A 27,919-nucleotide genomic window follows, 5' to 3' on the forward strand; every position below is an offset into this window, starting at 1 on the left:
GGTGCTGGGCCAGGAGAGTGGGTGATTCAAATGCCTCAGGCACAAAGTTTAACCTCTCTCAGCGGGAGCTTTATTAGCCGGGAAGGGCAGGCGGGCTCCAACGGGGGACGCGTGCGGGCGGTCCGCGTGCCGGCCTGGCAGCAGGGCGACGGACCCACTGGAGCGGGGCGGGGGCGGCTGGCGGCGAGGACTTTGCTGCGTCGGGTGAAGCTCTCCCTCTGCGCCGCCGCCGGAGCTCTGCAGCCGGGCGGGCGCCAGGTCAGGCATCGGCGGGGCCAGCGCATCCTGCAATGCCGGGCACGGCTCTTGCCTCCCCGGCCGCCGCCTCCTCCCCTCCCGCGCAGCCCCCCACGCAGCCCCCTCGGCGAGGGGCTCTGAGCGCTCGGAGCAGCCCTGCTGCCGGCCCAGCGCTCCCTCCTCTGCCCACCTGCGGCTACAGGTCTTCCTCGTCCCCTTGTCTGCGGACGGAAAACAGGGAGAGCCGTGTTAGGGCGGGCAGCGCGGCCGAGGGGAGCGGGAGCCGGCTCCCGGCCCCTCCGCGGGCAGGAGCGGGGCGGCGGGGAGCGGGGCTGCCGTGGGGCCGCGCGGTACCCACCTCCTCTTCCTCTTGCCTCCGCAGTGGAACCGCCGGCCTGGGGGCGAGAGGGCACCTGAGGGCACCTGAGGGCACCTGAGGGCACCTACTGCCCCCACGCAGCCCCCGCCAGAGCCCCCCGGGCAGCGGGGGCCACGGCGAGCCGGGAGAGGGGCCACGCGCAGGCAGTGCAGGGCTGCGGAGGGCGCCCAGCCCGCCCGGGCACTTACTGAGGATGATGAGGAGCCCAATGACGAAGGCCACGACGGCGAAGATCAGCCCCCCGTTGCGGATGGTGTCATAGTCTGGGGGAGAGGGAGACGGGGCGGGTTTCGGCAGGGCGAGCGGGGCCGAGCCTGCCGGAGCCGCGCAGCCCGCGGGGCTGCACCGCGCGCACTTACCGTAGGTGAACCGGTCCAGGCCCTGCTCGGGCGCGTGCTCTGCAAAAGAGGGGACAACGCAGTGAGAGCCGGGGCGCCGGGCTCGCGGTGGGCACCGGGAGGCGAGGCGGGAGCGACCGGGAGAGGACTGCAAGGAAGCGCGCTCCCGTCTCCTTCAGATCCAGCTCAGCGAGCAAAGGATTCCCAAATTCCTGTTTTCCCCCAGCAGGTTTAAAGTCCACCCTGCATTTCCCGGAGGCAGCGGGTTGCCAAGTGCAGCTGTTTCCACCTCCGGATGAAGCTGCAGGCAGCGACCCGCCGCAGCCGTTTGCAGGAGCCGGCGCCGCCTGCTCGGGCTGCGCGTGGGCAGAGCAGCCTGTGCGGGCACCCGGGAGGGGCACCGCTTGCCCCGCAGCGTGCACGCAAGGGCCGAGGCTGCTTTCGGGCGTCGCGGGAGCACAAAACAGCCCCTGAGGCCGATGCCTCAGGTGCATCCCGGCAGCCTCCCTGCAGGCCGGCAGTCCCGTCCCCGTCCTGTCCAGGGGCTGCGTGCTGCTGCTCGAGTCACCTGCCCCCGTCCCTCTGCGTCCCACGAGAGCCGAGCCTGCTCCTTGCACCGTGGAGCATCGGCAGGAGTGCTGGAGCCTGCTCCTCCTCGTGCCCGTATTCCCACGGGAAGCCCTTCCCGTGGTGGCCGGGCCGCAGGGTGCTGCGTCCCCGGCCAGGGGCGCTTTCGGGGCGCAGGCAGCCCCGTCCCCGCGGCGTCCTTACCGTCGCCCATCGTGCCCGCGCGCCGTCCCTCGCTCTGCGGGCGGGCGCCCCGGGGAGAGCGCATTAATTGGGAGGCAAACCTCATTAACCATTAACGGCGGCGGTGTAATGTTTATCGCGGTCACACGGGGAGGCACGGGGCTGCCGCCTGCCCCGGCGCGGGAGGCCCTGCGGCGGGGGGTGGCCGGCAGGGCGGGGGAGGGGCGGCGCGGGGGGGTCCCAGCATCAGCCCGCACCGGCAGCCGGAGCCCGGCTCTCGGGAGGGGGACCCGGTGCCGGCCGGGGCGCCGCGCAGGCACGGCGGCGTCGGCACCCTGCTCCAGCGCCGCGTTGGTGCCGCGGCGGGAGGCTCGTGCAAGGCGGAGGAACAAGGCGGCTCTGTGCCCGCGTCCCTCGGGGCCGGCGCGGAGACGGGCCGCTGCCCACGCGCTGCCCTCGCCCGGCGCCGGCTGCTGTTGAAGCTGCCGCTGGCCCCGGGGAGCTGACAAAGCCCCGTCTGTGCCGCCGCGGCTGCACCGGGCGCTGCCGCCCCGGGCGCTGCCCTGCCCCTGCGCGAATGCCTGCCCGGGGCTGGCGGTGGGCGCGTGCGGGGGGCCGAGCCGCGAGGCCCTGCGCCTTCCCCGCGGCCCCCCGTGAACTGCAGCCAGACACCGCTAGAAACGACACTTTATTCCCGTTCCCCCCCTCGGGCCAGGACGCAGCCCGCAGCGGCCCTCCGCCGCGGCAGCACGCTCGCCTGCTGAGAAGGAAAGACAACGGCTCGGGTTTATTTCACGACAGTCGAGGTTGCGCCATTTCGGGACACCACAAGGTTTTCTTGGTTTCGTGTTAACACTGACGGCACAGTACAGACACCACGGTCACTCCAACACCGACGGCGTGACGGGCACGTGGCTGGCGCGCGGGGCTCGGCGGCGCGGGGCGATGAAGCCGAGCCCCATCGCGAGACCTCCCCGGAGGGGCTCAGCCTCTCCGCGGCCCCTGGCTGCATCGCTCGTCCCCGCGGCGCTGGCGCTGGGTGGTGCCGGGGGTTATTGCTGGGGCCGCGGCGGGCGGTGGGCTCCCGTCCCCTCCCCGCACACCGCGCCGCAGCTACGGCGTGCAGCCGCGGTGCCCGAAGCACGGCTGCGGCGGGATCTCTGCAGCACCGTGCACGCACGCACGCGGCGCTTTGCAGCCGATCCCCGCCGGGCGAGGGGGCCCGCGGGGGTCCCGCACGCGGCCCGTCACACTCACAGCACGAGAAAGGTGAGGAGAGAGGCACTACTACAACATCAGCAACAACTAGCCCTAGAGGTGACGGTCACCTTACACTAACATCGCACGTCACTGGAGGCAGGGAGGACGGTGAGTGGCGCTCAGTCAGGTTGGTAAGTAGAGAAGTGGCGTTGGAGGACGGGGGGGGGACACAGACACAGCATCTTCGCGGCTCCTTGCGGGGGCTTGTCGCCGCGGTTTCGGTTTCCTTGCAGGCCGCTGGCACCGGCGGTCCGAGCATCCGTCCTTGGCCCCGGGGCTGCGCGGGGAAGGGGGACAGCGAGTCAGGCCGGGCGCGGGAGCAGCGCCCCGTCCCTCACCGGCACTTTTAGCGGCCGGGCAAGGGCAGCAGGAGGAAGGGAAATGCAAAGCAAGGGCAGATGCGCGCAGATGCTTCCTTCGGCCGGCTGCGCTGCCGGGGTTGGCAGAGCCCGGGACAGGCAGGGCCTCCCGGCACCGCGCGCTTCCCCGCCGGCCCCCACTCACCGCGTGCCTGGCGCTCAGTTCTCCGCTTTCGGCGCTCCCGTCGCTGCAAGGGGAGAGGCAGAGCGGTTTGCAGGGCTCGCCGCCGCCCAGCCCCGCGCCCGCCGGGCGCCCGGGAGCCCCGTGCGGGCAGGGCAGCCCCCGCGCGCCGCGGGCGGGCAGACCTTACCGTTGGAGGCAATCAAGTTCTCGGCCTGAGCCTCTTCGTCCCCCGGAGCCCTGCGAGAGGGGATGCACGGTGAGAGCAGCCGGGCCGCGCGCCCCAGCCCTGCCAGTGGGCTGCACCGCCGCCTCCGCGCCCGGCAGCTCGGCACGCCGGGAGGAACCGGCGCGGGGCAGAGACCCTCCGGGGATGTCCCCCACACTCACCTGGGCTTCTGGTTGAAACTGCACCTGCACCTCCGGCCTGCGAGAGGAGGGAGAAGCCGTGAGCGTGGCCGACGCGGGAAGGACCGCAGCCCTCCCCGCCCGCGCTGCCGCAGGAGCCGGCCCAGCGCCCCGTGCCCAGCGCCCGACTCACTGAGAATGAGGAGGATGCCGACGGTGAAGAGCACCACGGCGAACACCAGCCCCCCGATCCGCAGGCTCTGGTAGTCTGGGGGGAGAAGGCAGGGAGGCTCATTTCTGACCGGCCGCGGGGAAGGGGAGCATCCTTTGCTCCCTGCAGCACAGCCGCGCGCCCGCCCCAGCTCGCGCAGCCCCACGCATGCACACGGCAATGCTCACCGTAGTTGAAGGGGTCTTTCTCCTTCTCCTGGGTGGCCACTGCAAAGGAAGGGACAAGCTGGCACGAGCCGAGCATGGTGGGAGCCCGGCAGAGCCCCGCAGCCCGGGCACGGCTCGCCCTGTGCCCCACTGCCCCCGTCGCCCGCGGGCAGTGGGTCCCGGCACCCCACACATGGCCAGCCACTGCCCCACGCCCCACACCAGCCCCCCGAGCAGGAAGCGATGCAGCCTCAGTGGCCCTTTCGCTGTGCCCCTTCCTCCTCCTCGCGCGGGAAGCGGCGGCACGTACCGTCTGCCAGAGCCGCCGGCAGCAGCAGGGAGCACAGGAAGATCAGCGCCGCCTCCATGGCCGCTGCGGAGAGGGGAGAAGCGGGGTCAGCGCCCGGCGAGGGCAGCGGGAGCAGGGCATGGGCCCCGGCCCCGGCACCCCTGGGTGGCAGGAGGAGCCCGGCAGGGCTGGCTGAGCTGCCCGGCCCCGACACCAGGCCCTGGGGGCTGCGGCGGGGAGACTTGGGGCCACAGCCGGGCCCCAGCGGGTCCGGGACACGGCGGCTCTGTGGGGCGAAGGAGGCACCGGGAAGGGTCTGAGCCACACGTGCAAGGCGTCAGGGGAGTCTCCCGGCTGCACCGCACCGGGTGGCCTGCACGAGGGCCGCGGTCTCGCCATGAAGGTCAGCACCGCGCCCTTCACCCCCAGCGTGCTCCAGCTTGTCCCCATTAGCATAGCAATTACATTCCTGCGCCGAGCGCCTCTGGCCCTGGCCCGGCCGGCCGGCACCGCAGCCCCTGCTCCGTCTCGCAGGGCCGCGGTGGTGCCTCCAGCCCCCCGGCGCAGCTGCGGCGAGGCCACGGCCACGCTTGCCCCCCGGGCTCCCCGCTCTCGCCTGCAGCAGCACGGAGAGGCTGCGAACGGTGCTCAGCCCCGTGGCACAGCTGAGCCCGCCACCGTCCCCTCCCAAGCACTCGTATGCTGTGGCGAGGGCCCGCTGCCATCTGCACATCGGGATGCACCCACTGATGCACCCATGGGGATGCACCCATGGGGATGCACCCTTTGGGATGACGCCGTTGGGATGATGCCGTTGGGATGACCCTGTTGGGATGACCCCGTTGGGGACGACCCCACGGAGGCACCCGTCGGGATGAGGCCGTGCTGCTGCTCTGCAGGGCCAGCTGGCGCCAGTCACCGCCGCCCCGCGCAGGGAGGGCCCCGGCAGCGGCCGCGTTACCCATTAACTCGCAGCCAGCCCAGCGAGGCCGGCACGAGCGTCCTTCCGTCTCCTGCAGCGGGCACGGGCGCAGGGGTCGGCCAGCCACCCTTGGCAGCGGCTGGCCGACGGGCGCGTGCGGCGGGACCCCTGCCCGCAGGAGGAGAGGGCTTCGCCGCGGGGTCGCCGGCGTCTCCCGCGGGCGCCGGAGCCGCTGGCTGGGGAGGGCGGAGGTAGGTGGGTGCTGCCCGTCTGACGGCCGTGCGCGCTCGCCCGGCGCGGGAGGGCTCTGCTTGTTTAGCCCTCCTGCCGCTGCCAGGCGGTTGCTAAGTGCCCCCAGGGCACACGTGCGCTGCTCCTCCGTTCCTCAGCGCCGGGGCTGGCGGCAGGGGGGCACCCTGCCCACTGACGGGTGCGAAGGGGCGAGAGGAGGCGAAGCGCCCCGGGCAGCGCCGGTGCAGGCGGGAGGGCTCAGCGGGGCGTGGGGAAGGGCCCGCCGGCGGGGAGCTCCCGGGGCCGAGCGGGCTGCAGCCCCGCGCGGAGCCCCGGGCGCCGGAGCAGAGCTCACCGCGCGCAGCACCCTGCTCCTCCGCAGCGGGGCCCGTCCCGGGCGCGGGCACCTGGCCAGCACCGCCCCCGGCCCGCCGGCGCCGAGGCCATACATGGTGCGAGCGCAGCCCCGCGGGAAGCAAGCGAGGGGGGCTCTGGGCAGCTCTGCGCGGCCCCGACAGCCGGCTCCGAGCGATAGCAATAGCGAGCGGCCGCCGCTGCCGCGCTGCACTGGGGCAGATAAGAAAGGGGCCCGCGACGGAGCAGGAGTTCGGCGAGCTGGTGGCTGCAGATCCCGGCACTGGTCTATCCAGCCCGGCTGGAGCCTGCCCGGATTCAGGTCAAATGTCGGCCCCAGGCTCGGAGCCCAGCTGCAGCCCAGCGCCCCCGGCCAGCCCCGGCAGTGCCCCTCCTCGGGGCCAGCGCCCCCCCCACCCCAGCCCCCCGCAGCCCCTCGCAGCGAGGTGCCCAGGGCCGGCACGAAGGCTGCCCCTCGGAGCAGGGCCCTTTTCGGAGAGAAAACCAGGGGGGCTGGAGGCACGGGCAACGCAACGGCAAGGCTGCCGGCGGTGCGTGCATTGGCTCAGAGGCCGCACGACGCTGCTAGGCAGCAAGTCCCCCCCAGCAACAAGCTCTCCTCCCAATGTCATCGCTCCCTCTGCATAGCTGGGCTCACGCCGGGCCTGCTCGGAGCACCGTGGTGATGCCAAGGGAGAGCAAGGTGCTGCCAAGCACGCGCGGCCTCCAGCCCTGTCCCACTGGCTTCTGCTGCCTGTGCTTTTGGCAGCACAAGCGTACTTGGGGGAGTGGGGACAGGGGATACGGGCTGCTCCCAGGAGCCCATCCTGCAGCCTCGGGGCTGCTTGCTGTTCCCACAGGGCATGGACCCACCTCCAGCGCTGCTTGTGGAAGCAGCAGCCTCCAGCATCGCGCTTGGCCCGTGAGCGCAGGCAACACGTTCCAGCACCCTCTGTATTCATCACAACAAGTTGCATCCCATGCTAATTCACGTCCTTCCCTCCCCTCGCACGTCTTGTCGTTCGGAAGCGGACGTGTTTTATCTGAACAGCGCAGGGTTTACTTTCTCGTCGCTGCGGCTGGCGCTGGTGCTGCGGTGCCCGGGGCCGCGCTGCCAGGCTCCCGCGCCGCGTGGCACCGTGCCTCCGGCTCCCGGCGCCCAGAGCAGCCCCTCCTTCGGCAAGGCACGCAATGCTGCCTGATCACCGGCTTTTAGAAACGTGTACCGAGGGCCCAGCCGCTGGTGACCCAGTAACTTGCAGTTGCACATTTTCCTCTGCGCCTTGTTTGGTTACGGCGTCTGCCGCCAGGGCAAAACCAGTGCCGCCACCTGAAGCGAGGGCTGTACGTGCACGTGTAGGTGCGACACAGCACAGGCCGCTCGCTGCTGGGCGAATGGTATCAGCCGAATCTTGTGCGTCCACTAATGACGCCTTTGTTTGCTGAACAGATGATTCATCAGGGCTTTTTTCGCTGTTTGACTACTTTTGTAGCAGGCAGCTGAACAACATCCCCTGCAACCGGGGAATTTGCTGTTACTCACTGGGCAGCAGCCGCTGCCCCGCGCTGAGCCACGTTGCACAGGCCAGGGCTCCCCGCGCTCCCCGCCGGCACGCTGCAGGGCCTGCATCCCCCGTGCTATTTTGGGGCGCTTTGCTTCACACCTGGGCTGCTGCTTTTCACCTTTCTCTGCACCATGGAGGGAGAGGGAGAGCTGAGCGGCTCAGAGACGCCGCGGCGGCGAACAGGCCAGCGCCTGCGTGTCTGGCACCGTCGGCCGGCAGCAGGCTGTCAGCCCTCCCGGCCCCCCGGGAAGCAGCATATGGCTCCACACGGTTTTCCTGCGCCTTTTCCGATGGCACTGCTCGCTGCCCCGGTGCCAGCTGCCCCCCGCGCTGGCCCTGCGCTCCCGTGTGCTCTGCTGACACAGAATGACGAGCTGCCGTGGCGGGGAGCCGGCCAGCGAGAGACGTCCCGGCCAGGGACAAGACACACGATGCTGGGGGGTCACTGCCCGCCCGAGCGACTCGCTGCCCTGAGACAGAAGCCTCAGAGCCGCACAAACCTGCCGCGGCAAAACCTGAGACGAGGGGAGCGCTCGCCGGCTCGCGGGTCTCGTTACGAACCGCGGCTGCACTTCCAGACCCACACGGACCTGCCCCACCAGCACGGCCCAGGGGCAGGAGCAGCGGGGGCAGCCCGGAGCCTCCAGCCGCAGCAGCTCCGTGGGCCCCCGGGGAGAAGGGAGGAGGGAGCAGCTCGCCCTCCCGCAGCTGGCCAGCGCGGGGACCGGCCGGGGGCCGGCTGCTCACGGCGGCTGCTTCCCGTCCCCTGCTCAGGTCCTGGCTTCTGCGGTTCGGCGCCAGCAGAGTTCAGTTTTTCCTCGGCACAAGCACCCACCACACTCATGCTCTTTGGTTTTTCTGACTCAAGCCCTGAAATCTGCACGCTGTTGCGTGTTGAAACCTCTCTCCGCACAAGCTAAGCCCCAGGACTGGCAGTGTCCCCGCTGGAAAAACAAATGCAACATGCTGGAGCGCAGGCGAGGCCGGCTCTCCTCCAAGGAAGCATATGCTTTGCCAAGTGTTACAGGCTTTCCGGGCTGTGCTAAGCTGTCCCACCCACTTTTCGGTGAAGCTGGAGTAAAGTGAGAAGAGCAAACATGGCAAAAGCCTTGCCGTTTCCCCCGCTCGCGCCTTCGGGTGCAACTGCTGCAGGCAGAAGCTGCTGCTCGCTGCCCCGCGTTCAGCAGCGCGTCCAGCTGCTCCCTGCCCCCAGCGCCCTCCTCCCGGCCCCCGCTCGGGAACAAGGCTGCTCCGTTTTCTCCCCGCCAGCGACACCGAGTTTGCGCTCGCCCGGCCGAGCCAGAAGGCACCGCGCAAGCCGCGCTCGACGGGGAGCGCGACGCGCGCTGCGTGCGACCCGGAGCAAAACATGGTTTTTTCCTGTTAAAACGGCGCGAGCGGCCGTGGTGCAGCCAGAGGCAGAGACACCCCGGGAGCGGGGCAGCAGCCAGCGGCGCTCCCCTCCCCTCCCCTCTCCCCCGACCCGCTCGCCAGCTTTAGGAGGGAAAACAAAATAGTATTGTCCCCGTTACCATCGCCATGGCAACAGAGGCACGGGAGAGCCGGGAACGGTGCCTGCCGGGGGGACCCGCCACCCGGGCTCGGGGCCACCCTCACGAGCCTCGCTTCGGGGGGGTGTGCATGTGTGTGCATGCGTGTGAGCGTGCATGCGTGTGCATGCGTGTGCATGCGTGTGCACGTGACAGAGCGGGAGGGCAGGGGGATTCAGGCAGGCCGACCCCATCCCTGCTGCTCCCTGCTCAGCTCCCCGTGCCACGGAAAGTCGTGCCAGACCAAGGCAGGTGAATTCGCAACGGCCGTGAACCTCGCGGCACCCTTCTCCTCCCCGCTGTTCCGCAGAGATCAGCCCTGTCAAGTCTCAGCCGTCACGGCGCCGCGCTGCGCAGCCTCCCCCTTCCTCCGGCGTCCTCGGGGCATCTCCTGAAGATCAGACCTCGTTAAAATCTCCGGTTTCTGTGCCAAGCCCCCAAGACCGTGACAGCACTGCCGGGTTGCCGGGAGCGTTTGGGAGTGTGCATGTGCGAATGGACATTTCCAGCTACGCGTGGATGTGCTCTTCTGCCATTTCACGTCAGCATCAGTCTGGCTATTAATGTGCCTGTTGTTGTGCCTCTCGTTCCCAAACGAGGCAGAGGGAGAGATCTCCACCCTCGTCGCTCTAAGATGGACGGCACTTCCCAAATTTGGTGCTGATTCAAAGGCTGACCGGACAAAAGGCACAAAACAGATCTTGCTGAGATCAAATCGTCCCTTGAGGCTGTTTCCCCCAAGGAGAGGGGATATTCGGAGGAAACCAGGGCTTGCAGGAGCCCCGGGGACACGGGCTGCAGCCCAGCTCCCGCTGAGCCGGACTCGCAGCCCCGGGGCCGCACGGGCAGCCCCGGCAGGGCGTCGCGCTCGGGAGCACGCGACCGCGCTGACTCACGGGCCGCGGCCGGGACACGGTCCACGCCCCGAGCCCCTGCTTCCCTGCGGCACGGCACCACGCTCCTCTCCCACAGGGCTTCTGCCAGCCCCGGCAGCTGTGCTTTTACACATCGAGGAGCGTGAGCCAAATCGGCACGGCGGTATCTGGCTCGCCCACGGTCCTCGGCCCACCACGATGATGCACGTTTCCCCAGATAAGAAGTGGCAGGCGCACGCCAGCTCCGCTAGCCCTGTATTCGAGGTAAAGCTCCGCGCAGCGATCGCCGAGCCGGCGGCAGCCCCGTGCCGCGGGGAGGGCAGGCAGGAGCCCCCGCCTCGGCTCGCGGCGAGGCAAGAAACAACACGACCTCCCTGCAGGAAGCACCGACGCGGCTGCTCCCGGTCTCTCCCCATGTGTGTGACAGACGGTCAGGACCCGAAAGCCAAGATACTGCAAACGCCAAACGCACCCGCCTGAACGGCCAGAGCCTGCTGCCACACCCAGCTCGAGCGTCCTAGCCCCGGCTCGGCTCGCCAAGCGGGGCACGGCCGGCCCTGCCAGCGCAGCACCCCGGCACCGACACGACAAGAGCCTCACAGGGAAGTCAAAAGCAGAGGGAACGTTACCTGGCAGGTCCCGGCGGTGAGATAAGTCCAAAGCACCCGAAACACCGAAATGACAGCGTTATTCCAAGCCTCCGCGCCTGCTGCGCTGCTACACCACTTCCACAATCAGCAGAGCATCACAGAACAGACATTTTCTCCAGGGTGATCGGCGCCGGTTTGCTCTGAACGCCGGCTCTGAGCTCCGCCGAACGCGAGGCCGGCAGAAGCGCCCCCCCGGCAGCCGTGCCCCCCGCCAGCACGGCCGCCACTGCACGCGCGGCACAGCCCACGCCCACCCCGCGGGACGGCCCCGCGCGCCCGCTCCAGCGGGGCTTTGTCCTCGCTCCGGCGAGGGGGCTGCGCGGCCGCTGCTGCCGGCAGCGTGCAGATGCAGGGCCATCCCGGGGCAGGCGCAGGGGGACGGGGACGTCCGCGGCGTTATCCTCAGCGCGGGAGCTGAAACTCCTGGCAAAACCGTGACTCCCTGTGATGTTTTGCCCGAGCGGATAAGCACCAAGGAAAGAGCCAAGATGAAATGCAAGCGTGAAACACAGGTGCCGGAGGAGGAAGATGCCGTCCGCCCCACATCTCGCAGGTCCTGGGGGTATTTTCCCCGAGTGAGAGCTGCAACAGGTGGTCTGGCTCCACAGCACCTTAGCTACACTTTACACTGGCAGCTTTCTCCTGCACGGTCCCTATCTCCCTACCCTCTCCCTATCCCTCCGAGCTCTCTTGCCTTCCGCCGGCACAGGGGTAGGATCTCCCTGGAGTTATCCCCATCGCCACCCGGGAGCGAAACCCCTCGGTGGGAGCACAAATCCAGCACGGAGACACGACCCAGCAGCACCTCGGAGCACCACGGGCTCGCTGAAACGGCGCAGGGCACCTCGGCGAGTCTGAATCCACACGCAGCGCTTCTCGACTTCTTGGCTCTCCCATGCTGCAAAGCTTATTCATATGCACACAAACCACCTGTCACTTCCCCTCCCACAGAAATATTCCTGCAAGATCCGAGTTCCTCCACACGGATTCAGATATCCACTTCTTCAGAAGCATTAATTATACACCCAGGGAGATATGCTCTTCCTCCACTCTCAGATGCCTTTCCAGGAGAAAGTGCTTGGTGGTTTAAACACTGCTACGGTGTTACCAAAATATTTAACAACAGAAGTTACAATACTGCCAAATATTTTGCTAGAGCAATTACCTCCCCTTTGAAATTCACACATGTTACAGCCCGGGGATTAGCTGGAGAGGCCGCGGCCGCCTGAGCCCTAAGCGCAGCTCGCAGGTGAGCTCCCTGGGCTGCACGGTGGTCTCCAGGGGGGAACCGTCGGGCAGCCGGAGCAGCCTTTCCCCCCGGCATGGGGGCTCGTATCCAGGCAACGGCACGAAGAGGGGAAACCATGGTACCCAGCGTTGCCATGGCAGCCGTCACTGCCAGGGATGCAGGCACCCCAGGAGCGGGGCGATGCCCCAGGGCACCGAGGCCAAGCTGCGCCCGAGCTGCCTCCCTGGCAGAGCTGGGCACCGGCATCGTCTGGCCTCACCGCACCCCGGTGGGACGGGCCGCCGGGGCGGCGCATCCTGGGGCCGGGCACCCGGAGCATCCCGGAGCCAGGCGCCCGGGAGCTGGGCACCCTCCCCGCCCTGGGGCCGGGCACCCAGGAGCCAGGCCCCCCGGGTGCAGGCAGCCTGCGCATCCCGAAGCCGGGCAGCCGAGGGCTGGGCACCGCGGGCACGGGCACCCTGGGCACCCTGGGGCCGGGCACCCCCCCGACAGCCGCCCTGGGTGTCCTGGAGCCCGAGAGCCGGGTGCCGCGGGCATCCCGGAGCCGGGCCCCGCGGAGCCGCCCGACACCCCCGAGCCGGCGCCGGCCGGGCCGAGCCGGGCGCTGCCCCGCCGCGCCGCGCCCTCCCCGCCGGGCGCCCGGGACCCACCTGAGCTCGCGGGGCCGCGGCGCGCCGGGCCGGGCCGGGCCGGGTCGGGGGCGGGCGGGAGCGGCGTGCGCGCCGAGCGGGGCTGCCGCACAAAGGGGCGCGGGAGGCGGCGGGAGGCGGCGCGGAGCGGGGCGGAGCGGAGCGGGGCGGCGCCGCCGGGGGCCGCGCTGGGGCCGCCCGCGGGGGCGATCCGGGGCCGCCGCCGGAGCCGACGGCGGGGCGCTCGCAGCCCTGCTCGGCCGCGCCGGCGCCTGCCCGCGTTTGGGGCGCGCCCGGGGCCCGCCGCCGTCCCCGGCCGCCCGGCGCTGCGGAGAAGCACCCGCCCCGGGCCGCCCCCGAGCGCGGCGGAGCCCGGCGCGTACCCCGGACAGCACAGCCCGCCGCCCCGCAGGCGGGAGGAGGAGAGCGGCCCCCCGCCCTGCCTCCGCGAATGCACATCCTGCCGCCGCGCCTCGCGGCCGCCGGCCAGCCCGCTCCCACCGCCCCGCTGGGCGTGCTCGGAGCAGCAGGAGCCGGGGAGGGGCGGGTTTCGTGTCCCGGGGGTTACGCCTGTGCCTGGCCACCGCCGCAGAGGAAGCGGAGCCTGGGCTCGGCTGTGCCCTGAGCCCCCCAAGTCCGTCTGCGGGCGCTGGCCACGGCCGCTCTGGCAGGGACCGGCTGGCCCTGCCTGTCTGCAGCAGGACGGCAGCGACCCAGGGCTTGCCAGAGCCCTGCTCGTCTGGAGATCTGTGCAAAGCACTGGGAAAAGGGAAAAGAAATCTCTGGGTTGCCAAATCCCCAGGAAAGGGACGGGAAGCATGGAAGACTGTAATCAAGGTTTCCCGAAACTCCCTCTTAGGGCCTAATTTGCAGTGCCGTTAGTGAGGGAACCGGGTGCCTCCGTCCCCGCGAGCACCCCCAGGAAAACAACAGGGCTAAAACTGCTCCGTGACATCTGTGCGAGCCCGGAGCCGCTCCCGGGCTGGGGCAGGGTGTCAGATGGACGGCAGCGTGCTCGAAACGGGACTGCGGTGGGAGCTGAGTGACGGACGCTGCTGGGCGCCGCTCCCTCCCCGGCCAGGCCAGCACGCCCGTGTCTGCTCAGCTCCCGCTGCCGCCCTGGAGAGCCATTTCTTCGAGAAAAACGCCTCGGCAACGCTGCCGCCACTGAGATGTTTCATCCCCTAATCGCTCAAATGCATCTTGGATGGAAATCAGCTTCGCAGACAATAATGGCATATTGTGGCCTAATGGCATCATGCATTCATTTCCCAGTTTCCAGTAAAATAGAAGAAGAAAATAAAGCAGCACTGGCATTTCAAGGCAATTATTCAGACGAGTCGAGAGATACAGGCCGGCACGGAGGAGCTGGACAACGTCAAGTCTCTTTAATGGCAAGGATAACACGATAAGGCTGTCAGTTACCCTGCAGTAAGCGAGGCAGGGACCAAGCACTTATAATCAAGTTTGGGGCTCCTCTGACCTTTCCCAGTGCTCGCCTGTTATTATCCGCTGCGAGCAGTAAAACATCTCCATAAAATATCTGCTGTAATCATGCCCGGGGACCGCCCCCAGCGCGGTGGGTCTGGGGGAGCGCAGAGGAGCAGCCCCCGCAGCAGCACAGGGTCCACTTTTTCTCCCTCCTTTAGCTCTTTTGTTTGCTGATTTGCAAGGCGCTGCACGAGGCAACGAGGGCTGGAAAAAACCGGCGCCGCAGACTCCTGCCTGCGCTCACCGGGGTAAACGCAGAGCGTGCGGTGCGCAGAGCAGGGAGGGGGCCGCGACGCCGCTCCCCCCGCGAGCAGGCAGCTCCTCTGCTGCGAAGAGCGAACGTGCGCTCTGCTGCTGCTGGAGACGACTCTACGGAGCGCTGGTTTATTTTCTGCCAAATTTGGGCCAGATCTTTTGCTGGTATTTGAGTCAGCGGGAGCAGTGCCAGGAGCGCTGGCCGGGCTGTGATTTCAGCGCGGTGCGTGTCGCCCGGCGCTCGGGCAGGCTCGCGGCCGTGGGACAGCTTGAGGGAGCGGGACAGCGAGAGCAGGGCTGCTGGAGGGGGGCCAGGACGCCGGCGCTCGGCCCTGGGTCCAGCCGTTTCCCTATTTAGCAGCATGCAGCGGGACCTCAGCAGCACTGAGCTTCCTGTCGGGCTTTCCTTGCTTTAGAAATGCGTTTGTTTGCCCGGCTTTTGCACCGCGCCGTTGCCCCGCGGCCTCGAGCGGACGCCCTGGCGCCAGCCCGCCCGCGTTGGCCCGCAGCACCCTCCGGGCGCCCCTCGCCGTGGGCCGGCCCCGTCCGCGCAGCCCGGCTGCGGGGCGCCCGCGCGGCCGCCCCGGCCCCGGCGCCGCCTGTTTTTCCAGCAGAGCCTCTGCTAATTTTAGCCACGGTGCCGGGAGCGGGCGGGCCCGTTCCGGGGGCCTCCTGAGAAAGCAATTTGCTGCAGTGGGAAAACACAGCCGCGATTTGCCGAGGGCTGGGGCTGGCCCGCGGGCACGGCTCCGGCGAGCGGTCGGGGCGTGGGAAAACCGAGCCCTGGCCAAAGGCAGAGCTGGGCCCGGGCGGGCGGCTGCTTTCGACCCCGTAAAAGCTTCTCGCATCGGGCCTAATTCCTTCCCCGCGAATGCAGTAACTCTGTGCCAAGTGGTGAGGTTACCGACTGTGGAAGGGAACAAAGCTGAAATTATGGGGAAAGTGTTTTTATAGAGAAACATCGTCTAGAAACATCATCTCCGAAGCCATACAAGCAAGTAAGTTTGGGCACAGCAGAGCAAAGAGCTCGCCGTGCCTAACCCCTCTGCTTCATCTCCTTCGGGAGGCATTTCCTCCGGGAAAGCGGGGTGCAAATGGCCCCCCTGGAGCTGCTTTCCCGGGAAACTCATCGCTCCTAATCCCGTTAGAGAGCTCCGGCCCCTGCAAAGCGCAGCGTGCCTGTCTGCGAGCCCGCGAGGAGACACCGCTGCCCGTCAGCTTTAGAAGAAATAAATTAAATTTGTATTAGCGACTGAAGCCATTTATCTGCTTTGAGAGGCTGTTTCAGAGAGCAATAACCTCCGAAGAGGCGAATGCCGTGGCAGCGGTGCAATTCCTCTGCATGCTGAAATGGCTCTGTCACCCCGAACACGGCTCCAGCCAGAGCCTCCCGCGTTACGTTCCCATTTCTGGTTTATTCTTTTTGGAAAGACTTGTCTCTCCAGCCTGCCATCTCGGAGGGCAGGGAAAGGGTACGAGCCGCCGCTCTGCAGCGCACGCGGTGACGTGTAGGAGCAGAAGCGCAGAGATCCCGGAGAGCCGTCGGACGGGATGAGCTGGGCCCATCGCTTCAGACCCCTGGGATTCGCCCTGCACCAGGCCAACGTGAAATGGGGGCGGCCTGCGGGGCCCCTGCTTTAATCCCCTCTGTGCTGCTTTTGTTTGCCAAAACCCCCGTTGCCTTCCCTCCTCCGCGCACAGGACGGTCGGCTATAAGGTTTTCAGCAAAGACGAAGGAGCACGGGAGGACGGGCCCTGGTTACGCCGTGCCGTGTCTCCGGGGTGCCAGCGCACCGGGAGAGGGCTGGAGGCCAACCAAACGCACGAGCAGGGCGGCAGCGCCGGGCCGCGGCGGCACCTGCCCGCCGCTCTCCAGCCGGCAGCTCCGCCTCGCGCCCCTGGCACCGCGGGGCTGTCACAGCAGGTCTAATCCTGGGCCTTTTTCGCACTTCCATTTTTAGAAATGGTTTTCAGTGTTATTTTAACAGCCCCAGCTGTGTCAGGCCTCAGCAAAGCTCCCAGCTTGACGCAGCACTTGTGCAGCCCAGCAGGACGCTCGGCTCCGTAGCCCGCGCGGCTGCAGCCGCCTCGGCCCCCGGGAGCTGCCCGCCCGGGGCTGCCCAGCCCGGGGGGCTCCCCAGCCCGGGGGGAGCGCGCGCGGCCACGCACCCCCGCCCCCGCGTGCCTGCCGCAGCCGTCCCGCCCGTCCCCACCGCGTGTCCCCGTCCCCCGGCAGCTCACAGCCGTGTCGCGGCGGGGACGTGCGCGGGCGGCTGCGTTTCCCTGCACAGCGTTGCAGGCAGAGCCCCTCTCCCCCCCGGCACAGCCAGCCCGCTGCGGGCAGCAGGTTGTCACCCCGCGCTCACGCGGCGGCAAACACGGTGCAGAGCGAAATGAAACCCTGCCCTCGGCCTCCGCACGCAGCGCTTCAAAGCAGGCTGGCGGCGCGCTCCGGGAGGCTTCTGGGCGGCTTCTTTTAAAAGCTACCCGAGGTCGGGCTGACTCAGTGTTTCCCAAAAGGCAGCGACGCTCGCTGTCTCGGCCCCAGGCCAAGCACCACCCCGAGCGCTGGGGCCTGCTCCAAGGGGGAGGAAGGTGCTTTCTGCACACATATAGCCAGACTAGATCTGTTTTCCCAAAATTCGGCCCCAAACCGCAGCTCGCCGCCCGCGGATAACCTTTTCCACGGCACGCAGTAACTTCTGAGAAGCTGCAGGGCTCTCCGGGGCGGCGCGGAGGGGACGGGCCTGCGGCAGCCCACACACCGTGGGAATTGCTCGTCTTTGAACTGCGGGTCACTCGTGCAGCTCCGCGGTCCCAGGGCGCTGCGGGGAGGGGGGGCCCCCAGGTCCCGTGCAGGAGACACAGGCTGCCGCGGTGCTGAGCCCCCCTCGGGGGTCCGGTGCAGCAGCTCCGGGAGGAAGAGCCAGGCTGCCCGGCCGGGGGCTGGCGGCGACCGCGGCAGCTCGGCCGGTGGCTCGCGGGAGAGCCTGCTCCTGCCTCCCGGCACCGAGGGAGCGCGCGTGCCGCTCTGCCCGGGGAAAGCAGCCGGAGGAGCCATCTCCACGCGGAGCACCACGGAGGCGTTTATTGGGAGTGGAGCCCAGGAGCCCCGCCAGCGCGGCACGGCCCTGCCAAGGGGCGGCCGGTCTCCGTCCGTCCGGCACGCGTGGCCTCCGGTCGGACCGCGTGCCCTGAGCGCCGGCTCTCTGTGTCCTGCCCAGGACGGGCCCGAGGCCGGCTGCGAGCGGTCCCAGCAGCGAGCGCTTGGCCGGGCCTTTTCCACCACGTAGGAAAATGTATCAATAGGCATTTTTGATCCTGCGGGGCTCTTCCTGCTCCCTCCCCACCTGCAGGCACGAGAGCAAGCCCTGCTCTGCCCGGAGGACGATGCCGCTCTGCGGCGGGAGCGCCCTGGGCCGGCCGCCCCGGGGAATCGGGATGCACAGCCCCGGGGAATCGGGATGCACGGCCTCGCGGGCAGCCGGGCTCCGGGCTCTGCTGCCCCCGGGCGTGCACCCTCGCGGGACGCGTCTCCGTGCGGGACAGCGCTCGTGCGGCGCCGGGAGGAGAGGGGGCCCCGCGGCCGCCGGCGGCATCTCCCTCGCGCCGGGCGAGGGCTGCGCGGTGCGTGCGGGGCACCGCGTCTCCGAAGCGCGGGAGCGGCGGCAGGTCCCCGGCGGAGGTCGCGGGAGGGGAGCTCTGCCCCAGCGGCGCGGTGCGGCTGGCGCGGGCACTTGCTTGGCCTTAGTCGTTCTCGCTCTGCGGAGGGGAGAGAGGAGGCGGCGAGGGGGCGATGCCCGGCACCCGGCGGGGCGCCGCGGCCCGTCCCGGGGCGCCGGGGCCGCTCACCTCCATTTTGCTGTATATCCAGCTGAGGAGCTTGGTCACCCGCGTGTACACCCCCGGCTTGTTCTTCTGGCCGCAGCCCGTGCCCCAGCTCGTCACCCCGGCCACGTACCAGCGGCCGCTGTCCTCGCAGACCAGGGGCCCCCCGCTGTCGCCCTGGCGCGGGGGGGGGCGCGGTGAGGGCAGCCCGGTGGTGGGAGCCGCGGAGCCGTGCCGGCCTCGCCGCCGCGCTCCCGCGGGGCCGCGCGCCCCCCGCTCACCTGGCAGGCGTCCTTGCCGCCCTGCAGGTACCCGGCGCACATCATGCGCGGCGTCAGGTAGCCCTCGTACACCTTGTCGCTGTTGCACACCTTGTAGTCGATGAGCTTCACCTCGGCCTCGCGCAGCCTCGGGGCGGTGTTATCTGCGGGGGGGGGCAGTGAGGCAGTGTGCACCCCCGAACCCCCGGGGCACCACTGCTGCGCGGGGGGCAGCTCGTGTTTTTGGCAGAGCTGCATGGCGAGGAGGGCCCACGCCACGGGTTTTGCGGGGAACGGCCCCCTAAAGCGCATCTGCAGCAGCCCGGACCAAGCGCAGCTGCGTGGGCACCTCGTGCTCCCCGCGGAGCCGGGATGCTCCCGCACCTTCGTTTTCCCTCGTCTTCCCGAAGCCGGTGATGAAGCAGGACCTGCCGGTCTCGAAGCGCTGGCCGTGCATGGGCAGGCAGGCGGGGCGCACCTGGGCTGGGGGGAGACCGGGGGGAGCCGTGAGCCGCCCCAGCAGCCCCGCGGCTGCAGCCGGCAGCCCCGCAGCGCCCCGGCCCCCCCGGCTCGCGGGGGCGAGCTGCTCGGCGGGGACCAGAGCCGCACCGCCGGCATGGTGCCCTGCTCCCCCCAGGCCCCCCCAGCCCGCGGCAGGACGCGGGAGCGGGGAGAGAGGCCGCACCGGAGAGCGTCAGCGGCCGGGAGAGCTTCATGAGCGCGATGTCGTAGTCGTCGTGGTCGTCGCTGTAGTTGGAGTTGATGATGACCTGGGAGACGGGGACGCCCTCCGAGTGCTGCTTCAGGTCGGAGACGCCGCTGTGCACCCGCCAGTCCTCGAGGACCTTCATGCTGTTCCTGGGGGCAGAGGCAGGGCCGGCCGGGTGAGCCGCGCGGCGCGGAGCCGGCGCGGCCGGGCAGGGACGGTGCCGGGGCTGCCACCGCAGCCTGCGCCCCGGCCCGCAGCGGGCCCCTGGCTCACATGAAGAAGCAGTGGGCCGCGGTGAGCACCCACTGCGCGTCGATGATGGTGCCGCCGCAGACGTGGACCGGCCCGTACTGCACGCTGACTTGCCAGGGCCATTTGCTGGCCGAAGTCTCCTTCCCCCCGATGATCCGGCCGGAGATCCGCTGCCCGCAGCCTGGGGGGGAGAGGGCCGGGCTGGGGCGGCGCGGGGGAAGAGCCGCGCGGCACCGGCAGCACTCGGTGCGCTGCCGCGGCCGCTGCCGACCGTGGGAACGCGGCCTGTGCCCTCTCGCGCTGCCCGGAAAGTTTTGCCAGCAAACGCCCTGTTCGCCCAACGCTTCGCAAAGGAGCAGCGGCGAAAAGCTGCCAAGGGGTTTGGGGCCGTGTCCGCCGTGCCCGCCCCCGCTGCCCGGCACTGCCAGCCCCCCCTTACTTGTGCATCGCAGGGAGACGTACTTCCCCGTGGGACACTGGGAGCTGCGGGAGACAAGAGGGGGACAGACTCAGCGCGGTCCGGGCGCCGCGGCACGGCAGGGCGGGCGCCGGGCGGCAGCGCTGCCCCGCTACCTGTTGAGGCTCTGCTGGATGGTGTCCCGCGCCTCGGTCACGCTGAGGCTCTTGCCGGGGACGTGCAGGGGGACGTACTCCGTCTGCGACGCACTGGCAGGGCAGAGGGAGGGGCGCCTGAGGACCCCCCTCGCCGCCACCCCGCCTTTGGGAAGAGGCTGCTCGCTTCGGAGCAGCCTTCCCGGCAAAGCCCCGAGGCCGGAGCAGCGTCCCGGGCCGGGGCTCGGGCAGGACTTACTTCTGAAATCCCAGCTGCTGGCAGGTCTTCCTGGAGAAGGAGTCGTCCCAGGCGCTGCTGCACACCGGCAGCCACTGGCTCTCGGTGCTGGAGTAGACGTGCAGCACGGACTGGTCGGAGGCGAACCGCACTGCGGGAGGGAGCAGCGGGCGGGTGGGCGCCCGGGCCGGGAGGGGGGTCCCCCGGCCCCGAGCCGCCCCGCGCCCCTTACCGCAGCCCAGCTCGTCGCTGCGCTGGGAGCAGTCGGCGACGCCGTCGCAGCGCACGGGGCTGTCCTTGCAGCTCTCGGCGGGCTCCCTGTACACGATGCCCGTCTGCGACCGCCAGAACAGAACTGGAAGCGAGTGGGGGTCGCGGTGAGGCACCGGCACGGCCTGGACGCAGCTCCTCCGGCCCACGTGCGTCAGAGCCAGGGCAGAGGCGGGCTGGCCAGCCCTCACCGTCCCCGCAGATCCTGCACAGCCGCATGCAGCACCGCTGCTGCGAGCCTTGCTCACTGCACCCACTTCCAACTTGCTCCCGCAGGGCAACATTTTCAGCCTGCAAAATGCTTTTCTCCCCCAGGCACAGCAGCTGATTATGCAAAATGGGCAGCCAGATTTTACAAGGAATTAGATTGATCCCGCTCAGTCTGAGCCCAGATAATGCCTCTTCTCTCCTGCCGACTCCCCACTGACAGCTTCTGCCCGCAATCGCCCGTCTCGAGGGGAGCTGCAAGCGCTCACAAGCAGAATCACCCCCCGGAGAGGGAAAGCACGGCACAGCCCCCAGCACCTCTCGTCCTGAACCACGCGGAGCCCTGGGGCCCATCTCCCTTCCTCCGGAAGGCCTGTTCCCAGCTGTCCACCAGATGTCAGAAAAACTCAGAAAATGGGAATAGAAAGCACGTGTCCGGCCGCTCTCGACCCCGGGCCTCCAGAGCGTTTCCCGAGAGCATCTCCAGAGCAGGACGGGGACTCACACAGCAGGATGAGGGCGGCGAGCAGCACGATGAGGACGGAGACGCAGAAGATGAGCGCGAGGCGCCTCTGGCTCATGCAGGGAGCTCTGAACATGGAGGACTCTGGCGGCAGGGCAGAGGCAGGCTCAGCGGGAGCCCCCGGCACAGCCTGCCCCGGCTGTGCAGACCACCCTGCTCCCCTCCGGCACCTCCCGGGGGTCCCCAGCATCCCCAGCCCTGCCGTGGCCCCTCCCTCACCCCCAGGGAAAGCACCGGCCTCTGGCCAAGGCAGCAGCAACCTGCTGCCCGGTCCGGCGAGGACGGGGGCCTCCGTGGCCACAGTGGTGTTGCCTTACGTGTGCTCTCACCGGCCGCGCAGGGGGTCGGCGCCGGGCCGGACTCGGGGCTGTAGGGCTTGAAGCTGATGCCCAGGACGCTTTCTCGAGGCTGCACGGGCCGGGCAGTGAAGATGCTGCTGGCTGGCGAGGCATGGAGGCTGGCCGGGAGGCTGCTGGGCGATGCGCAGGGCTGTGGGCAGAGACGGTCCCTAGCAGCGACGCGCGGGAGAGCCGGGGCCGTGCACGGACAGCCGCCGCAGGCAAGGGCGACACGAGGCTACGCTCCCCAGGACGCCCGGCCTTTGCCGCTGCTGCACACGCACCCACAGCACCACGGACTGCACGGAAAAATAGTGCTGGGAAGCCCCTTCCCACAGAGCAAATCCAAGCCAGACCCCTTCCAGGAGAGATGAAAACACAGAGCATCTTCGCCACAGAGCTTTTCCCCTTTTCAGGGCTGCTGGCCAAACTTTCCAAACTGACCGCTCCGATGGGAGCAACCAGCCATGCCTTTGGCGTCGGGTCAGCCACGCCGTGGCCCAGTTCCACGGCGCTAGTGCCCCAGTTGATGCATCTATCTTTAATTAGCCTTTTGGAAAAATACAGTGCAATTTCCAGCTGTTGTTTAGTAATACTTAATAATCAGTGTTTTCCCAGCCCTGAGACATCCTGCACGCTGGAATGCTGTCCTGCAGTTGTGTCACCCCGACCTGTGAATTTGCAAAAGAATATTTATTTCCTTTTTCTCAAGATCGTCTCTTCCAAGTACTTTATCAGCTGCAATCAGCTACACAAGCCAGAGCCGCCAGCTCTCCTCAGCGGTGACCTGTGCGCGAGGCCCACGATGAGCGCTGCTTTCTCTGCCACCCTGACTTCTTCTGTCAAATCTGGAGTACTTTCTGAGCAGGCAGAGGTGACCGCACGGCTCATAGAAACTGCAACGGAGGCTGCAGCCAGCGCACGGCAGTGACTGATCAGCCTTCTCGTGGGGTGCTCAGCGCGCTGCCTCGCCGGTCCTCATCCTGCGCGGGTGCTGAGCCCCCGGGCCTGCGGATCCTGCGAGGCACCGAGCACCCGCGGGGCCTCCGGCGCGACCTGCTCCTACAGACGAGGCCCCCAGGTGCAAGAGCCCCGGTGCTGCCACCCAGTTGCCCCCCAGCTGCGCTCCCCCCCCCCCCCCCCCGGGTTGCTGTGCCCTTGCACGTCCCGCCGCCAGCCGGGAACCTCGGGAGCCCTGACGAGCACGTCGGGAGCCTGCTCAGGCTCGCGCCTGGCAAACGCGGCTGTGCCCTCGTCCGCAATGCGGCCGTGTCACTTCCTGGGCATCATCCTTGAGTCACCGCTCCCGGCACGGCCTCCCTGCCCCGGGGGCTCCTGTCCCCGGCACTCGGAGGGGCGGCGGGGAGGGGGCTGCCGGGACCCCCGCAGCTCGGCCCGCTCAGCCACCGCTAATGCCTACCAGCCGGCCGAGAGCGGCGAGCAGCTCTCCAGCCGCCTCCGTGCGCGGGGAGTCTGTGCCGCGGCCTCCTCCACCGGCGAGGTGCTCAGCCCGCAGCCGAGCCCCCGCTTTCCCCTACGCCTGCACCCCTCGGCAGCGACAGGCCCCAGGCGGCCGTGCTGCAGCGTGCATCCTGCGGACGCTCCGAGGTGCGGGGAGGCCCCAGCGCGCTCTGCACGGGGCAGCGGCGCTGGCACGGAGGCCTGGGCTGCCTGCACTAACACGGGGCTCGAGAGCGGCCCTGCGCTGCTGTCCTCCAGTTATTCTAAGCACTCGCACCGCCGTGATTCAAGTTGGTGCAGCAAGCGTTGCGTGAGCGTGCAGCGAAGCGGCCTCAGCACCCGCTGCCAGAAAGCACGGCCGCGCAGCAGGGAAGCCGGGGCTGCAGCAGCTCCTGCCCCGCTGCCTGGCGCAGACAGGACAGAAGCGATGCCGGGGCCCCTGCCCGGGGAAGCAGCTCCTCCTGCACCCAGGTGAGGTTCCCGTAAATCCCCGGACTATACGCTTCATGTAGGCATTTTCAAGGTATCTCCACAAGGCTGGTGTTTCACACGCCTCCTCCTGCAGCGAGCTAACGTTTACGCTGCGAGATCAGCAGAAAGGCAGTGCTGTTAAGGGTGAACTTTTCTGTCACGCTGGATAGCGCAGCCCAGTTCACCAGTAGGCCAGCGATGCTGGATGCTCGAGCATCTCCATCCCCAGGCTGCAAGCCCTTCAGATTGACACACAAGTGCGCTACAGGTTAAATGACCCTTATTATCCCCTTAGCAGGAAATGCCTGCCCTTTTCTACACTCAGCTGAACTATTAGCTGCCTATTTCCTTAAAAGTCTAAAGGTCGATTTTTTTTTTTTTAAAGGCCTATCACAGAAGCTAACAAAACTTTTCGCTAGGGCTCCCCGGCAACCCGCATAGCTGGTTGCTGCTGCATACGCACTGGCGCAGAGAGCAAGCAGCAGCGCCTTTACGGCATTGCTCTTTCTGTTGGGGCGCGTGCATCGCCCAAATGGCACTGAACTATGACTTCTGGCCACAAGACATTTCCTCAGCCTTTCTGGCTGCTGAATAAAAGTCAGACTCAGGGCAACACCCCTCTCGCGAGCGCGACTGCGGTTCGAGCCACTTTTCTGACGCCCCCTCTGCAAAGGCTCCCCGCTGCCAGAGCGCGAGGCGCTGCCGTGGGCTGGAGCTGGGTCCCACACGGGAGCGTGCAGCCTCCGGCGTGACCCCTCGCCCAAGAGGGCCGTGCACCAAGCCCGCGCCCGGAGAGGGCAGGTCTCCGACGGAAAGACGATCCAGGGCCACGCTGGGGATCTGCGCGCGCTGGGGAATCAGGGGTGGGAAATAAGACAGCAATTGCCTGCAGTTTCGGAGTGGGAGGGAGAGCGGAAGCCAGACAGCACCTGCCAGTGTTGCAACAGGAGCCGAGCTCAAGTGGCGTCTCAGAGCAAGAGGCGCACAAAGTCCCGGGAGTCATCCGAGTTAAGAGCCGCCGGAAAAGTCAGAGCATCGAGACACTGCGCAGACAACCTATTTTTAAATGAGCTGGAAGGAGCTGCCTAAACAGACAATCTTCACCTTTCCCAGGGGAGCTCAGCGGTCCCCTGGTTGCACAACTGCCCTGTGCTATCACGGAGCCCTGCTGATCGGGACGGGGGAGCGGGGACCTGGCTCTTCCACCTGCCTGGGGAGGGCTGATTTCCCACGGCAGATTAATTCAGCAGACCAACAACAGCAGCATTGTGCGCTGGCTCGTCGGGGACAAAACGCTCCCCCACCTGTGAAAGCCTCCATTCACTCAGTGACAGCTTAGTCCCGGCCTGTGCGACGCAGCCGAGCCGCAGCCCCGCCGGGGGTCCCGAGCAGGGAGAGCCCCCGGCCGGAGCCTGGGCCCGCTGTGGCCTCGCCGCTATGGGGCCGCGGCCGGGAAAGCCCGTGGGGCTGCGGGGACGGACGCGGGCAGGGGCTGCGGGAAGCCGCTGCGCACACCCGGGTGCTGTAAAGGGGCAGTGCGCGGCGAGGTGACATTTTGGCGCAGGGACATTTCCAGGTGGAGATGATGAGCCCTGTCGATTGAGTCAGCCCGATCCGGCCAGGACCAGGCTGCCCGATGCCGGTGTGAGGCCCTTCTGGCGGAGATCACAAAATGTCCCTGGGGATGAGTAATTGCCGCTCGCCCCATTCCTTGGACGGGTAAACTGAGGCACGGGACGAGGTGACTCTCCCGCAGTTACCGAACCGAGGGAGGTACCGAGGATGGGCTCCTAATGGCCCACTTAATCCAGGCAGCAGAGCCAGGGCAGCCCAGCGAGGAGGCCCAGTGTTGGGCAATCTTCTCTGTACAGTCATCCACGTCCCAGCCCTGCGCTCGCAGGGGTAAGGTGCCACCGCTGGCTTGTGGCATCGCCCGGGCTGGGGCTGCCCTGCGAGACGGCGCTGGGGGTGGGCACGCAGGCGCTCCCGGCCTCCGCGGGCGCCAGGCAGCAGCTCCTGCCCTAGGGATGGAGCACGGTCCGGGCAGCCCGGGGTCCAGCGGGAGCCCGCTCGCCGCCTCTGCCCTCGCTCCTCGCTGGGCACCAGGCCCCGGCAGGGCAAGCGCAGGCCCACGGAGGCTCTTTCAGCCAGCCCTGCTTTCCCCCACACCCCGTCCGCCCCATCACCACCGGATAACCGCAGGCCTGCCGGCGCCGGCGCAGCAGCAGCGCGCGGTGGGGGATTGCGGCGGTCTCGCCCAGGCGGGCTGAGCCCGCTGCCTGGCTGGGGATGTTTTCCCCGTGATGTTCACTGCATCCTGGTGGGGCCGGAGGGCCGAGCCTGTTCCTCCCCTAAGGATTGCAGGGAAAAAAGCCACGGGAGCGCGGCGAGGGCGGGCCACCCACGGCATGGGGCCGAGCCGGGGCAGCCTGCGCCCTTTAGCTGTACAGAGACGCCGGCGGGAGGCACCGGTCTTGCCACCGTGGCACGGAGGCAGCAGTAGGACGGTGCTGAGTGACGGAGGGCTGGCCAACACCCGACTGCCACCGGTGCCCCCGCGGCATCCCCGTGCACCGAGCAGCGCAAGCTCCCGCCGGCGGGGCATTCGGACCCCGAGCCTCCCCCGATGGGGTTTGTAAATCCACCGGAGCCGTGGGACATCTCCAGCATGGAGAAACAGCGGCTCTGAGCGTTGCCACTGGCATGGGGCTAGCGCCAGCCAAGCCTGGAGCGCTGCTGGGAGATGTTGGCCAGGGGCCTCCTGCCTCCGCACGGACAGGCGGCAGAGCCGGTGTCCCAGGGCAGCTCACCCCGGCCCTTCTCCCAGCTGGCAGCAACAGGCTGCTCCGACGGGAGCACCCCGGAAAGCAAAGAGGGAGATCAGGTCCTCTGCGAAACCCCAGAGAGAGCAGGTCCCTAAAGGCCACGCGCGACCCGCGCTCTTTCCGGCTGGGAGCGGAGCAGGAGGAGCTGCCCGGGGCTTACCGGAGAGGTTTTCCCTTCCATCTGCCGCGCCGGGGCTGGGCGTCCGGTCACAGCTCCATCCTCGGCGGCGGAGCGCGGGGCAGAGCGCCGGCCGGGCTGCGGGGACGGGGCAGAGTCTGTTTGGTGAGCGCGCTCCTACGTCAGTGCCCGTGCGGGCTGCGGAGGGAAACCAGTCTGACCTGCTGCCCCGCTCCGCTGGCTGCTCTTTCCCAACTGCTCCGGGCACAGCGTGCAAAACAGCTGCCCCGTCCCCACGGCTTGCTGCGGTACCCGGGGCCGGGGCAGGGACCGGGCTGAGGCCGAAGGCCTGGCGCGGACGAGGGCTCGCCCTTCGGCGAGAGCGGCTGCGGGCCCGGCACGCCAGGCTCCCGGCTGCCCTTGCGGCCTCCCTCCCTCTGCCGCGCTAGCCTGGACCCCCGGCATGGGGCTGGAGCGGCGGGGGGCTCCGCGTGCCGGCCGGGGTCCCCACATCCCGGCGGAGCTGTGCCAGGGAATGTGTGCCCACGTGCCGACCCCCGTAAAATCCCTGCTGTGCTTCCCAGGGAGCCGAGAACACCTTGCTTCAAGGGAAATGCAAACATTTTATTCAGCCCGAAGTGCCACTTCCTATTTTGCCTCCCTAGAGGCTTTTCAACTTTCTTGATAACGAAGTGATGCTTTGGGGTTCCACGCAGCAAAAGTGGAGGTTTTCTGCTTCCTTTGCTGGTGGCAGCTCAGGGATGCTTCGGTTAACCCAGAGCTCACATTCGAGGGAAACGGAAAGAAAAGCCTGGACTCAGAGAAGAAAAGCCCAGCTCGGTCCTGTGCTTCCCGCTGCCCGGGAGGAGCCAGGGAGCAGGGAGCAGTGCCAGGGCTTGGCACGCTGGCCGCCGGGTGCAATCCCTGCCGCTCCCAGCCCCCTCCGGAGCGCAGGCCGGGAGCTGCTGGGGCAGCAGGGCACAGCACGAAGCAGCTCCCCAGCTGCCTGCCCGCGGGGATTCGCACATGGACATGTCCCGGGAGGGTGTACTGGAGATTTCGTGCCTCCCGTGAGCCCCGTCCTGACACTCCGTTTTCCAGGCACGTTTCTCCCAGCGTTACTCACAGCACAAGTCCCTCGTTCCTCTGGCTCCCCATCCGCGCACGCGCGTGGGAAGGGCAGGCGAAAAGCAAGGCTGCCCAAGCTCGGAGGAAACCTGCTCCAAACCCCGCTGCGATTTCAAGGCACAAAAGCCCTGGGTGGATCCTGCCCGTCCTGATCCTCCTCACGCTGCTGCTCCCTGTTTTCCTCTGCCAAGATCGCTGTCACGTCTGAGCAGCTCTGCCCCTGCCTGCCTCTCCCCCCGTACCCGCAGATGGCAACAGCTCTGCTGCACCGCTGAGCCCAGCTATTTTAATCTCTCCTCGTAAAACAGGCTCTCCACCTTCCTGCGCCCTTCCTGGCTCCTCTCGGCACCTACTCCAGTTTCAGCTCCTCTTTCCGCGCCCCAGACAGGGCCCGCTCTTGCCCGGGGAGGTCCCCGGGCTGTGCAGCACGCGGCTGACGGCGCACGGCTCCCCCGGCTGCTGCCCTGCGTCCTCCACTTCCAGCGCGGGTTTTGCGCCAGCCCTCGGTC

The 27,919-nt window shown here is 68.4% G+C and overlaps 2 protein-coding genes across 4 annotated transcripts; both read right to left on the reverse strand.

Annotated features, from left to right (window-relative positions):
- Nucleotides 1-165: 165 nt before the first annotated feature.
- Nucleotides 166-12,981, reverse strand: LOC112991725 (uncharacterized). The gene is made up of 12 exons (XM_064524066.1): nt 12,506-12,981; nt 4,481-4,543; nt 4,192-4,230; nt 3,986-4,060; nt 3,835-3,871; nt 3,635-3,684; nt 1,726-1,815; nt 976-1,014; nt 805-879; nt 596-632; nt 428-458; nt 166-237 (listed from the first exon to the last, which is right to left on the reverse strand). The coding sequence occupies exons 2-11, from the start codon at nt 4,536-4,538 to the stop codon at nt 434-436; spliced, it is 525 nt and encodes a 174-aa protein (XP_064380136.1). The 5' UTR covers nt 4,539-4,543; nt 12,506-12,981; the 3' UTR covers nt 166-237; nt 428-433.
- Nucleotides 12,982-17,292: 4,311 nt separating this feature from the next.
- Nucleotides 17,293-27,539, reverse strand: TMPRSS13 (transmembrane serine protease 13). Of its 3 annotated transcripts, none has more exons than XM_064524197.1 (14): nt 27,409-27,539; nt 26,325-26,480; nt 21,387-21,558; nt 21,052-21,153; nt 20,302-20,424; nt 20,091-20,220; nt 19,853-19,945; nt 19,719-19,762; nt 19,334-19,460; nt 19,004-19,176; nt 18,703-18,801; nt 18,340-18,482; nt 18,083-18,235; nt 17,293-17,992 (listed from the first exon to the last, which is right to left on the reverse strand). In XM_064524197.1, exons 2-14 carry the CDS (start codon nt 26,343-26,345, stop codon nt 17,978-17,980), a joined length of 1,395 nt encoding a protein of 464 aa, XP_064380267.1. In that variant the 5' UTR covers nt 26,346-26,480; nt 27,409-27,539; the 3' UTR covers nt 17,293-17,977. The 3 variants fall into 3 exon arrangements, with proteins under 3 accessions (XP_064380267.1, XP_064380266.1, XP_025970196.2); XM_064524196.1 differs by having other exon boundaries at nt 19,301-19,460; nt 27,409-27,535; XM_026114411.2 differs by having other exon boundaries at nt 19,301-19,460; nt 21,399-21,558; nt 27,409-27,534.
- Nucleotides 27,540-27,919: the final 380 nt, after the last annotated feature.

Source organism: Dromaius novaehollandiae, chromosome 21 (assembly GCF_036370855.1).
Source record: "Dromaius novaehollandiae isolate bDroNov1 chromosome 21, bDroNov1.hap1, whole genome shotgun sequence".
NCBI classification, from domain to species: domain Eukaryota; kingdom Metazoa; phylum Chordata; class Aves; order Casuariiformes; family Dromaiidae; genus Dromaius; species Dromaius novaehollandiae.

Excerpts from the sequence above, each read along its gene's own strand:
- LOC112991725 (XM_064524066.1), bottom strand. The coding sequence starts at position 4,538 with ATGGAGGCGGCGCTGATCTTCCTGTGCTCCCTGCTGCTGCCGGCGGCT. Across the intron at positions 3,685-3,834 it reads AGTTTCAACCAGAAGCCCAG|GGCTCCGGGGGACGAAGAGG; the intron begins GTGAGTGTGGGG and ends CCCCTCTCGCAG. Across the intron at positions 1,816-3,634 it reads GAACTTGATTGCCTCCAACG|GGTTAATGAGGTTTGCCTCC; the intron begins GTAAGGTCTGCC and ends GCCGCCGTTAAT.
- TMPRSS13 (XM_064524196.1), bottom strand. The coding sequence starts at position 26,345 with ATGGAAGGGAAAACCTCTCCG. Across the intron at positions 19,946-20,090 it reads CAGCAGCTGGGATTTCAGAA|TGCGTCGCAGACGGAGTACG; the intron begins GTAAGTCCTGCC and ends CTGCCCTGCCAG. Across the intron at positions 19,461-19,718 it reads CGTCTCCCTGCGATGCACAA|GCTGCGGGCAGCGGATCTCC; the intron begins GTAAGGGGGGGC and ends TCTCCCCCCCAG.